Below are 13,301 nucleotides of genomic sequence, written 5' to 3'. Positions count from 1 at the left end.
CAAATGTGATATGAAAAATATAATAAATATAAAATTTATGATATTAGAATACTATTTTGTCAAAAAAACAACACAGACAATACATTTAAAGTTAGCGAGAAACAACACCATATTAAAATGAAAAATAGGATAATTTATGAATAAAAAGTGAAAGAGTGAGAGAATTATTAAAAAAAAATTTTGATAAAATTTGGATTGTCAAATAATGACGTCATTCAATACAAGTTTTTCATACATTCTAGTAATTCGTGGTTGGACTTTTCTTTTATTTATTATTTATTTTTATTTGGATAATCATATTATTAGTCAAATCATCGAAGATATTCGAATTTTAGTCCAATTTGGAAGGCAGAGGTCCAATTACATTGTGAAAAGGGGAGGTGTCGCAAACCGGATCCTATCTGCGATGATCTCGAGAATCTGTGATCTGTGAATCATATTCGTTCATCGTATATCGTGCGGTTAGAAATTATTTAAATATTTTTATTTAAAATTAAATACAAAAAATACCTAACAAAAATTAATGTACGATAAACGAACATGATTTATGAATTCTCATATCCTCACCAATGAATTGGGAGAGGATACTGTTGGGTGTATTTGTATATCTCTCTAATAGAAATAGGACTCATGATGTATTTGTATATCTCTACAATTTTCATGCTGGCTAGGATTCGTCTTCATACACTTCCACAATTTTCATGCTGTATTTGTATATCTCTCTTAGAAATAGGCCTCATTACACATATGAGTTTTGTCTATATTATAAATAAGATGAAATGTGATATGAAAAATATAATAAATATAAAATTTATGATATTACAATACTATTTTGTGAAAAAAGCAACGCGGACAATATATTTAGGGGGTGTATTCAATTGGGATTTTGAGGGATTTTAATTCTTTTAATGAATTTAGGGTATTCAATCAGGATTTTAAGTGATTATCTGAAATTCAATGTGTATTCAATCAGGATTTTAAGATAGTTTATTAAAATCCTTAAAAATTCAGGTTATTCAATTAGAATTTTAAAGAAGTTTATAACATTCTAGGTGTATTCAATTAGAATTAGAATTTAGAGAATTTGCAAAAGTTGAGGAATTATAGGGAATCGGAGAGATTTTGTCATGTATTTTAAGCATCCACAAATCTCACATCGTCCCATGAGATTTCAAGAGAATTGAATCAAAATTTTACATAGAATTTCTACAAATCAGTGAAACTCTGTAAAAATTCATGGATTTATAAATCTATTAAAATTTCTCAAATTCCCAATTGAATACACCTTCCTCAAAGTTAGCGAGAAACAACAACATATTAAAATGAAAAATAGGATAATTTATGAATAAAAGTGAAAGAGTGAGAGAATTGTTAAAAAACAAATTTTATAAAGTTTGGATTGTCAAATAATGACGTCATTCAATACAAGTTTTTCATACATTCTAGTAATTCGTGGTTCGACTTTTTTTTTTTTTTAAATTTAGATAATCATATTATTAGTCAAATCATCGAAGATATCCGAATTTGAGTCAAATTTGGAAGGCGGAGTCCAATTACATTGTGAGAAGGGCGGGTATCACAAACCGGATCTTCTGAAGATCACGAGAATCTGTTAATTATATTCATTTATTGTATATCGTGCGGTTAAAAATTATTTTGAATATTTTTATTTAAAATTAAATACAAAATATACTGAATAAAAATTAATGTACGATGAACGAACACGATTTATAAATTTTGATATCCTCACCAATGAATCGGGAGAGGATCCTGCTGGGTGTATTTCATCTTAGTTAATCTTTCCCATACATGATTGCTGTTGATGGTCAAAAGTCAAAACGACAGAGAGGAAGAGGAAGAGGAAGACAACAAATCAAAAGCCAACCAAAATTACATAGTATATATTGTAGGAGTCCAGGCTCCTCCAGTTGTACCGCCCAACTGGATTCGCTTGTCTCCACCGAAACGACAAATCACCACAAACCCATTTATTAAACCCCGCTCCGATTCGATCCCTCATCCTCCGATTCCTTGTGGGTTTTTTCCTACTTCCCTCGCAACCCCGCCGAACGTTCTGCTCCCGGAGAAGCATCAGCCGCCGCCGCCATGTTTCTGTTCGACTGGTTCTACGGCGTCCTCGCCTCCCTCGGGTTGTGGCAGAAGGAGGCCAAGATTTTGTTTCTGGGCCTCGACAATGCCGGCAAGACGACCCTCCTCCACATGCTGAAGGACGAGGTTTGACTCTCTTTCTCTCCCTCCTCGTTTTCGGGTTTTCGAGGTTTGATTTTGGGTGGGGCTTTTTGTTGTTTTTGACGAATGTGTGTGAATGCGGTGGTGGGTTTGTTGCAGAGATTGGTGCAGCACCAGCCGACCCAGCATCCCACGTCGGAGGAACTCAGCATTGGGAAGATTAAGTTCAAGGCTTTCGATTTGGGCGGACACCAGATCGCTCGCAGAGTCTGGAAGGATTACTATGCTAAGGTATTAGATGTGTTGAATTGGTACTGTTGGAATTTTATTGGATAGTAATTTTCAGCTGAAATTTTGATCTGGTGTATGAACTTCATGCTTTCACTTTAACTCCGGCCACTACTTATATCCGAATCGCGATCTCTTGTTTTGTTCTGATTGAGTGGAGGTTATGTTTTTCAATTCGAAAATGTCATACAATGCTGTTGCTTCTCTTTGCAAGTGAACAAATCCATTGTGATTTTATTTTGGTTCAGACTTGAGACTTCTTTATCAAAGTAAAAGCGTAGTAGCTACCTTCTTGCATTCATTTTGATTCCCTCTGATACACCATGTCTCGCCGTTTTCATGATTTCATATAAAATTCTGAGTTCCTGCTCTTTTGCTCCAGTTTCTATTGTCCTATGGCGTCTATGGTCCATACTCTTGGCCTTGATTCTTGTTAATGGATTTAAGTTATATTGTAATTTCGTTCGGATTGCTGATTTGCATTCTAAATGCTGCGAGCTTTCCAATTCAACTTCTTATTTTTCTGTGCTGTGAACAGGTGGATGCAGTTGTGTACCTGGTTGATGCATACGACAAGGATCGTTTTGCAGAATCAAAGAAGGAGCTGGATGCTCTCCTTTCAGATGAGAGCCTCGCAACTGTTCCATTTCTTGTGTTGGGCAACAAGATCGACATCCCTTATGCTGCTTCAGAAGATGAACTGCGATATCATCTAGGACTGACCAATTTCACAACCGGCAAGGGGAAGGTGAATGTTACAGACTCCACCGTTCGCCCTCTCGAGGTTTTCATGTGCAGTATTGTGCGCAAGATGGGGTACGGGGATGGCTTCAAGTGGGTCTCCCAATATATCAAATAGAGAGTAGTGTGTAGGAGGAACATTTCGGCTCAATATTCGTGTGGTAATTTTTCCTGCAAATTTGTAGTTTCTGACCACAATTATATTGGAAGAGGAATTTCTTATCTGAGTTTGATCAGATTGAAGGATTAACAACTCACTATATCATTTGTCGCAATGTTCGATTTAAATCTGTGCTTCCTGAACAAGATTGTAATTTTTTCTGATGAACTATTACACAATGTTTTTTGGTTCTCAGCAGTTTCATATTCATTTACTTTTGGAATTCTTTGTTTTTTAATCCATATTTCCCTTCTGGTGATTGATTCAATTGTCATTTCTATGAGCATGGATTCTTCTTGTTGGAGATTTGCTTTTGGAATGGCTAAGAGCGGTTTCAGATAACCAAAATCACTTTATTTAGCGTTTGACGTGAAATTTGAAATTGTATCTTACAAAACCATTCAACGGGCTTTGTATCTGAATTGAGAACATTCGAGTTCGAGTTCACTTCTAAGTGCCATTTTTATCAACCAAATATGTCTAGTAGGTTATATGTTATATTAAACTATTGGTGAATAAATAAATTGATGTGAAACTCGTCATTTAAAAATGGAAAATGCTCGTCGTTAAATTCTTTTTTGGGAATTTTGGGTATTCCGTAATCGTAACCGTTCATCGTATATCGTGCAGTCAAAAATTATTTTAAATTTTAAATTAAATATAAATAGTAACTAATGAAAACTGATCGCATGATATACGATAAACGATCACGATTACGAAATTTCCGGAATCCCTGTGGGAAAAGATAGGTTCGTTTGAAAAATTTGAATATAGACATAAAAAGTGATGATTTGGTGCTTTGCGTTATAGTGGATAATTACTTTACCGCTCTACCTGTCCACCAATTTCAAAATCGATGGTGGCACACGAGGACACAACCTAATGACGCGCACCATCCAATAACAACTTTCCACGTAGGATCCGCACTCCCTAAACCGGCATTTCTCAGTCACCCTTCCTATCCACCGGCTCCACGTCACCACCGTCTGTCACCAAACCCCTTCCGCTTACCTACCGAAGCAGTCACACCCCAGTACAGCTTACGCACTCTGACAGTCCCATATAAATACATATTTTTCCCGGAAAGTCTTTGAAAATGCCAACCAAAACAGAAAATTAGGATTTTCCGTCACTTTTTTTTGGGAAAATCTCGATTAAATTTTTGTATCACTCGAAAATTGAAAATCTCGGTGATTTGAATTTCTGCTCCGATTAAAAGAGAAGAGAAGAAATCATGTTTCTGGTGGATTGGTTCTATGGAGTTCTGGCGTCGCTTGGGCTATGGCAGAAGGAGGCCAAGATCTTGTTCTTAGGGCTCGATAATGCCGGAAAGACCACCTTGCTTCACATGCTCAAAGACGAGGTTTTGATTTATTTGAATTCTTTTATTGCTAATTTCAAATTATTGTTGTTGAATTTTGGATTGAAGAAATTAGGGTTTTTGATTTGGTGGTTGCAGAGATTAGTTCAGCACCAACCGACGCAGCATCCGACGTCGGAGGAGCTGAGTATTGGGAAGATTAAGTTCAAAGCCTTTGATTTGGGAGGGCATCAGGTCGCTCGCAGAGTTTGGAAGGACTATTACGCCAAGGTTGAAATTTTACTTCAATTATTTGTTCAAATTTCACTTCCTTTACTTTTGGTATGCTAATTTAGTGTCTGATCTGATTTATTTTTTGAAATCGTGGTTGCATGTTGTAGATGTTCGATCCTAAACCCAAAAAAAATATGAAAAATGCATATACGTGCGGGTGGTATGGTATTTGTGTGTGCTTATATGCAATGGGTTGAAGCCCCATTGAGTTTTGAATGATGGTTTTTAACCTTGCTAGTGACTGAATGAATATTTAAGCAACGCCGCGGTTTTGTTGTCGCATCCATGGGTGTGAAATTCAGTGTGATTTTATTCCTAGTCGCTTGAAGTTGTAGTTGAAGGTGCAGGGTTGCAGTCAAGAATTTGGTTCTTCTGCTTAATATAATGCCAATTGATTGTTTATTTATTATTCGATTGATTTTCGGTGTAAGGGGTGACTTGTGAGTGTCGAACCTGGGACAATAATTTCACGTCGGGGATTAGATCAAGATTTTGCTTTATGTGATGGGCATATATTCATAGATGTTTTACGATCGTTTGATTGTTTAGGTGGATGCTGTGGTCTACCTGGTTGATGCTTACGACAAGGAGAGATTTGCAGAGTCAAAGAAGGAGCTTGATGCTCTACTCTCCGACGAGTCACTGGCAACTGTCCCATTTCTTATTTTGGGAAACAAGATCGACATACCTTATGCTGCATCAGAGGATGAGCTACGTTACCATTTGGGCCTGACTAACTTCACCACAGGCAAGGGGAAGGTCAATCTGACCGATTCCAATGTCCGCCCGCTTGAGGTGTTCATGTGCAGCATTGTCCGCAAGATGGGGTACGGTGAAGGCTTCAAGTGGCTTTCTCAATACATAAAATAGGGATGAATGGGCAAGCAACTATGCCACAAGTGATCGACACAGTGGCTTCCCTGCCACTGATGCTCTCCGGTTGAATTGACGTTGGCTATTTATGCATCGGTGCTCGTGTAAAGTGGATATGTTATCTTAGATGGCAAGTTTTTGCTTCGGAACCCAGCGTGCCCTCGTTTCAATTACTATTTTGTGTTCTGGATAGATGTGTTAGTTTCCTTACTCTGTATTGGTAACTAGATTGCAGAAGTAATAAATATTTACAGATTGTCTACTCTGCCTCTATGCTTTCCTTTTTCGGCTGCAATTGAATCTTACGGGTACTGCCATTTAGTTAGGCAACTCCTAGTAATTGTGACCACCTCTCACAACCAACCATTCAGTAAGTATTGTCTCCCTAAGTTGCACCGGGCCCATACCTGCGAAGGTCAATTGTGCACCAAACCACTAGCTAGAGTAATTGTCTACCCTACCTCATGGTCGTTGACGGGTTATAACGGATGCATATGGTTTGCGGCTTATAGCTAAAGTGGTTAAGTGCATTTATTCCTTTCAACCGAGATCTTAAAGAACTAGTATCGCTTATATAAAAAGAACTAAACAAGCAAACGAAGAAAACTATCTTTTGGATACTAGGACATCGGGAACCATGTCAAAATGTTGTGCCCGGAAGAAGATTAAAAACACTGAATTTATAAGGAAGAGCCGGTGCTCATAACGTTCACAATGACGTTAAAACCTGAGAAGCAACGTATTAGGACCGGGTCCTGATCATACAACACTGAAAGACCTTCCCAACAATCCTAAAAACGGTCTGAAAGGGTCTAAAGCACAGAACTAATTGTTCTAGGCATTTACAAGATGTACAGGCTACACAAGCAGAGAGCACAACCCCTCAAATGTTATCAATTGCCCGTCCGGACCTCCGAAGTTTCTTCAATTATCCATGATTGCATCAGGATCAAGAAAATCATCAAATTCCAGCTGCGGAAGATAAAAAGAATTGATTGGTTTATGTATCTGCAGAATTGTAATGTAACACTGAAAGAAGGTCCAAACCAGATCACTCACCGTTGCTTCATCGTGGGCCATCTTCATCCTACTATATTCTTGTTGTGCTTTCTTTGAGCGGAACATGGCCTGAACACGTACAACAGATCTTTCAATACGCTCTTCAGCTTGTTTCCGGCTGGCCCTGTAGAAGTCTTCTTCTGTATCACTTTCCTGATTCTGATCTGCACTGACTTCAGCTGGGGCCACCTTAAGCCCACGAAGCCCTCTTCTTTTGAAGCGCCATCTCAAAACAGCTTTCTCAAGCACTCCAACTGACCAGAGAACTTTACGGTACTGCCTCCGCACTTGGAAGCCCCGAAAAGCAGCCTGCATACAATGCCAGTTCAATTAACCGGTTTTTCCTGTACTCTTAAGAGTTAATAATACAATGGTTACGCAAATCCAGTTGCAATTTCCATGCCCTAGTCATGTCTAACAACCCAAGTTAAAGTTACCGAAAACCAAACAAGGTTGCAATTTGACCAATCATAGATGTTTTAGTAGCGACTGACTGACAGTAGATTGACTAAATCTTTCCTATTTAAATTTGATCTTCCAAAAGGATTTGGTCTATGTCCCTGTGTGGTTCATACCAGCTATATTGACTTTTCAACCATACCAGAAAGAAGAGAAGGGAAGAGGATTTACTTGAATTTTGATAGCTTGACGACGCAAACTAAGAAATTCTTGACGCATCTTCCATGTACGAAACCTATATTGAATGTGAGCAGCAGCTTTGATTTTCTTTTTTGCCTCATAGTTTCTAAAGGCATGTTGAATTTTCAGTGCTGCAATAATACCACGTGCTTCAGCCTCTGGAATGGAATACTGAATCGCTTTAGTCTTTTGTTTAAGTGAGTTCTCCCTGAAGGCAGCCTGTATTCGTGCTGCTGCATCAGCAGCTGTCCGATAAGCTGCCAAAGTATCCTTCAGATATAGCTCTTCCTCACTGAGGCTCTCAGAGTTTGCTGCATAGTTTGAGCGAATGTCAAGAGAGCCACTAGCATTTCCAGCCATGCGCATATCCTTGAATTGTTCTACCAAAGCCTTCTCTGAAAGATAAGCTGCTAAGCCATCATGGCCCTTCATGAATGCAAGATCAGCAGCAGTGGATCCGCCAGGGTTATCTTTCGTGGGGTCTGTGACCAAGTTTGGCTTTGCCCCGGCAGATAAAAGTACTGCAACCATTTTCTCCCTACACATCAAGTGTTTCAGCATTAAGAAAATCTCTCGTAAGATATGCTGCCAATCTTATCACAGAATGCATGTAACAATTTCAGATGCAAGTAAAACAAATACGCCCAAAATCAAGAAGATAAAAATTACTACATAAAGCTCAAGCTATCGTGAGCAGAGAAAAGAGTTGGAAAAGTTCTACTATACAGGTACCAAGGGAACACAGAAAATCTAACCAGTGAATGATGTACAAGATATGTTTCAGACGAATACAATTTAAAACAAATAACTGAATTTATAAAACCATACCTTCCACAATAATTTATCAAATGGTTATAAATTAAAAAAAAATAATAATATATATATATATATATTGAAAGGGACAATGGCATACCTTCCACAATATGCCGCCCAATGAAGGGCTGTCCATCCACGTCTATCACGAAAGTCTAATGACAAGCCAGACCATGAAAACAAGCGAACAGCCCATGTATATTCTAGAATAGCACATAAATGGATTACTCCTTGACCATGAGCATCATATTCTTTGGTTTTAGAGACCTCAAAAACTTTCTCCAACAGCCAATCCTTTAGCCTGTTCCTCAAAATTAGTTCAAACAGACTATCCTTTGCCAGCGGCAAGGGAGTTTTGTTCTCTTCAATTGCCTTCATCAAATATGGCCAGCTATTAGATATGTGAGAGGTTCTGTGGGAAAACTTCTTGGCTTCTTGCAGGGCATTCGGGGGCACTTTACTAGATATAATGTTAAGGCTCTTAGATGAGGAGAAAAGCAAATAAGCAAGCCGCATCTGTACTTGGAATTCTTCCCATTTGTTATCTTCTGAAGAAACTACTGTATCACTCAAAACAGGAGCACGATATTCGAAGTTTAGTACTTGGCTGATGGGTTTATGGCCATCAATACTCATAAAAAGGTTTACGACTCTGGGCAAATGTGGAGGTACAAAACAGCGATACACCCCAGTCTGAATAATTTCCGCACGAAGACATACATCACCACAAACACAAAGTAGATCTGACTTTGCAAGATGAAAAAACTCTTTATGTAAGAAGCCAGTGATTAGAATCTGCAAAAGGACTTAATTAGAGGCTGAAATTTATGCTAAGCAGTACAGTATGGGGTTTAAAGCAAAGAGGATACCTTTGTTTTTTCATTTGAAAAAGCCCATGTAGGTGAAATATCAGTTATGTTAAATATTTGCTGAGGAACAGAAGATTGAAGATGATCCATAGCGGGAGAAGCAAATGAATTTTGCGCAGCTGAAAGTGAGGAATCAAGTACTGGGTCTTCCACTGAAGGTTGAGAGTCTGTCATGATCTCGTTTATCCACCTTCCAAAACTGTCTTGACTATATAATCCATTAGTATCCAAAACTGTCTTGTCTTCCTTGGCAATAGAATCCCTTCTCTGGGCATTTGATTTCACTTCACCCCCCACAGTCTCAACATGACGGCCTGGAAGATTGAACTGAATGTTTTCACCCCCTGCGGTTGGATTTGTTAAATTACCAATAGAAGAAATTTCAGCTGATAAACTGCTGGCTCCCTGCAAAGACGAACCATTTATCCAAATGAGCTGGAACAAAACAATATGCGACCACATACTACAGATCAAAGATATAAAGAATAATAAAATGCCAATTTGTAAGAAACAATAAATTGTCAATATGGAAGAACTAGACTAAATGGTCTGTAAAAAAGTAAGAATAATGAGTAAATCTACTTACGCCACTATTAGAGCCATTTCCCACGACTTGATTCTGCTGGTCATAGCCTGAAATGTTGTCTGGCTCTGGCACCACAAAATCCCCCACCACAAACAATTCACACAGAGAGAGAATAATGGTTAGTATTTTCGTCATTCTGAATTCCGCTATTGCAATAACTGTTATCTGATCACTTACTTTCTTTAGAATCATTTGTAACCAGAAGTTCCTCCCATTCAAGTGTATTAATATCATGGAGCCTCTGTTCATGATTATTAACAGTCAACCTGTCACCAAGCTCTGTAGATCATCAAAACCCAAGAGTAAGCACATTGTATATCCGTTTTCAAGAAAAATAGAAATAGGAAGTAGCAAACCTTCACTAAATAAAGAAAAGAATCATTAAAATATCAAGTAATAATGGAAAAACGATTGTGATCGTGAAAGTAATTTATTTCTTCTAACATCACACTCCAAATTCTGTTATGGTTTCCCGAAATGGAAGCCTATTCCAAAACAAAAAATGAATGACATAAGTCATCATCACCTGGAAGCTCATTTTCACCAGCACAATATGCATTGTTAGCCCCAGAATCAAGTTCTTCTGATAAAAACCATGGAGCAGATGGGTCAGAGACAGAACTAGAGTTTGAATTCACAGGTGTGACCGGAGAACCCTGAACCTGTATGGTAAGAAACAGCAAGCCCATATAAGGTCAGAAGCTCTAGTTGGTTTCTAAAAAGAATTGGTTCCAAAGATGGGCAAGTTCTCCCTCTTATTCACGAAGCTATTACCAAGTTCTCACTATGCTTAACCATAAACCCCTAAACGGAAAATTGTTGAAAACTAAGAAAATAGTGTGCACTTAGATATTCTAATACTGCAATAACAGACTATTCATGCCTTGAAAATGAACATAAATTTTGAAGGCGCTTCTTATTGAACTTGAAAAAAAAAGGGCACAAAAAACCACCTCCTGTGTTTCACGGTAATGAACAAGTACTATATGTTCTAGACTCCTGCAACAAGAAAAAAAACAGTACCATCAGTAAGACTACTCTATACGAGTCGTCTCATATGAGATACTGGTACTAAGAATAGAATTCACTAATGGATCCATGTAAACTGTAATAATTACGTACTTATCAAGTAGCCAATAACACCTCCGGACAAAGGTTGGGCTATCTTCACCGTGTGCATAGTATACATGAACTCTTTCTTCATTGCCAACCTGAACCAATAAAACAAATGAAAATTTTGGAAATTTGATTAATGAGATTGTGTGCAGTTGAAAAAGGCAAATACAACACTCACTTTCAAATGTTCATGAGCTTCTTTAACTGTCTTCCCATCCTTTTTCTTCTTCCAGTTATGGCCATCTTTCCTGAAGTTTCTAAGCATCTTCCGATCAAACAGTACAATGGTGCCACCTGTAACATTTAGAAAAATTACCAAGATAACATAGCAGTTTCAGTATCTAGATACCTCATGTCAAAGTCATTTTGTGTGCGCAAAATTTATCAAAACTAGATATCAAAACTAGAAGGGAAACATGCTTCTCTGTTATCATTGATAGAACTGCAACTATAGGAGTTATTAATTTATGGTACTGATTGCGTACAGTATTACCTATGCATAACCTCATATGCAAATCCTCTGCACTTGCAAATGTATTTCATCTCATCATATATACTTAAATGGTGTATTAATTCATCAAAACTCACGAGGAGAGCATTACTCTTGTAAGGAAACTAAAACATAAATATTCTGTAGACGTACTTTTCAAGAGAATATGGAAAAGTTACTGCTACCAAAGTTGCATTTTCATCATGAGTAAACAATATAAGGAAAAGTTTGCTGAAATCAGAAGAGGATGAATTAAGAATGGGGAGGGACAATAGTTATATGACACAACATAATCACCTCACTATAAACTGTAAAAGATGCTTACTTTGTGGCAAGTTCACTGGCTTGACGTGGATGGTGAAATACTTGTAATTGTAAAGTATTGCATGAATTTCATTTGGGCGGAGCCATCTTGATTTGGCTTCTTCCATAATAGTCGGAACATCCAAATCTGTGCATGAAACACGAACCCACAACAAGAAAAATAAGCAAGGGAACTTACATCCTGGTAGTAACATGTGAAATTAAGGAATCTGATCAAGAGTTCACGGTCATAATCAGACCTGCCTTATGAACCAACAGACGCACGTAGTTACAAAAAGAATTCAACATAGGGAAACAAAGTCAACCATCTGAACAGTATCAACCGGATATCTAATCTATGTCAATTTATCTATTCTTGTCTTTTCCTAGTTCCCAATGAACCATAAATCTTGCGTATATAAAACTATCACAACTTTGCAAATTGCAAATGTAAAATCTAGTTTGACATGGTTCTTGGGCATTTCTACGCTGGCGACTTCGGCACTAATCATCCTGAGCTTTCATTGTAAAAGCTCATCCAGCAACTTGATTGCTCCCAAACATGATTTACAAAGTACAAACCATAAAGATGAAGCCTTTCTATAGCTTTTGTTTCATTGATCCCCCACAATAAAAACGAGAAAGAAGGCCTTTTTTTTTCCAACACTTCCTATGTATTTCTCTCCCTCTCTCTCTCTCTCTCTCTCTCTCTCTCTCTCTCTCTCAATTAGCACATAAAAATACTATCTTTATAGCTTTTATTCGTGCAAAATTCGCTTCTGGATTCACTAGATAACACTTTCTGTGTGGAATTCCAAGCTCCAAGCTCTTGCTTTCGCAGAACATGTAAATTACTTTGGAAAAGCGATAATCCAATGACAATTTCACTTTCATCAATAATCAAAACCAATCACTTTCCATTATACACCAAATTACACACACACACACACACACACACAAACAGAGCAAAATTACAAGTTTTTGACTTAGATCATAAATAAAAAACAGCACAGTCCGTACCTTGCATTGTATGGAATCCATGTATCTCTGAGCCCACAAGCTGATTCTCCATCATCAATAAACCCTCCAAGTAATCCCAAAATTTCCCTCACTCAAAACCTTAAACCCTTCAAAACCTAAAACCCAATACAAAAAATTAATCAATAATTTCACAAAATTAACAGAAAACGATCAAAAGAAAAACAAAATCAACCCAAAATTACCCAATTAAAATCCAAGTGAAAGGAAAATTCAGGGAGCTTCCAGCACTGAGCCTCTCTCTCTATGATTGTCAGTTTTTCCGTAAGAAATGAAAAGGCAGCAAATGAAAGGGGCTGACTAATAAACAATTTCTAAAAAGTAGGGACTTAAAGACTTTTGGACTAACGTGACAAAACCAAAAAAAAGAGAACTTTTTGGGCTAAAAATAAATAAATAAAAATTAAAAGTGGTAAATAATGCATACATAATTGTACAAGACAGGTCAAGTGAGCTGCTGTTCAATTCAATGCCGGACAATGATTCTGCGGAGACGGACATTGGCCGTTCGATATTGTTGCATCAGTGTTAAAAGACACTTG

At 37.6% G+C, this 13,301-nt stretch overlaps 3 protein-coding genes across 3 annotated transcripts; 2 read left to right on the top strand and 1 right to left on the bottom strand.

Annotated features, from left to right (window-relative positions):
- The first annotated feature begins 2,039 nt into the window (after window positions 1–2,039).
- LOC125477301 (GTP-binding protein SAR1A-like) lies at window positions 2,040–3,577 on the top strand. Its single transcript, XM_048584268.1, has 3 exons — window positions 2,040–2,235; window positions 2,350–2,481; window positions 3,017–3,577. Exons 1-3 carry the CDS (start codon window positions 2,107–2,109, stop codon window positions 3,335–3,337), a joined length of 582 nt encoding a protein of 193 aa, XP_048440225.1. The 5' UTR covers window positions 2,040–2,106; the 3' UTR covers window positions 3,338–3,577.
- An 882-nt stretch (window positions 3,578–4,459) lies between these two features.
- On the top strand, window positions 4,460–6,108 carry LOC103940495 (GTP-binding protein SAR1A). The gene is made up of 3 exons (XM_009350607.3): window positions 4,460–4,742; window positions 4,839–4,970; window positions 5,523–6,108. The coding sequence occupies exons 1-3, from the start codon at window positions 4,614–4,616 to the stop codon at window positions 5,841–5,843; spliced, it is 582 nt and encodes a 193-aa protein (XP_009348882.2). The 5' UTR covers window positions 4,460–4,613; the 3' UTR covers window positions 5,844–6,108.
- Window positions 6,109–6,507: 399 nt separating this feature from the next.
- On the bottom strand, window positions 6,508–13,100 carry LOC103940497 (calmodulin-binding transcription activator 5). Its single transcript, XM_048584267.1, has 14 exons — window positions 12,945–13,100; window positions 12,742–12,857; window positions 11,744–11,869; window positions 11,107–11,222; window positions 10,935–11,023; window positions 10,766–10,811; window positions 10,339–10,474; window positions 9,990–10,091; window positions 9,813–9,877; window positions 9,227–9,631; window positions 8,458–9,152; window positions 7,536–8,082; window positions 6,906–7,214; window positions 6,508–6,818 (listed from the first exon to the last, which is right to left on the bottom strand). Exons 2-14 carry the CDS (start codon window positions 12,794–12,796, stop codon window positions 6,771–6,773), a joined length of 2,739 nt encoding a protein of 912 aa, XP_048440224.1. The 5' UTR covers window positions 12,797–12,857; window positions 12,945–13,100; the 3' UTR covers window positions 6,508–6,770.
- Between the last annotated feature and the right edge of the window lie 201 nt (window positions 13,101–13,301).

The sequence above is a fragment of a genome, unplaced genomic scaffold (genome assembly GCF_019419815.1).
Source record: "Pyrus x bretschneideri cultivar Hongxiangsu unplaced genomic scaffold, Pyrus_bretschneideri_v1 Contig21, whole genome shotgun sequence".
NCBI classification, from domain to species: Eukaryota; Viridiplantae; Streptophyta; class Magnoliopsida; order Rosales; family Rosaceae; genus Pyrus; species Pyrus x bretschneideri.
The sequence above is the reverse complement of the archived record's forward strand: the minus strand, read 5'-3'. Positions and strand labels throughout refer to the sequence as shown.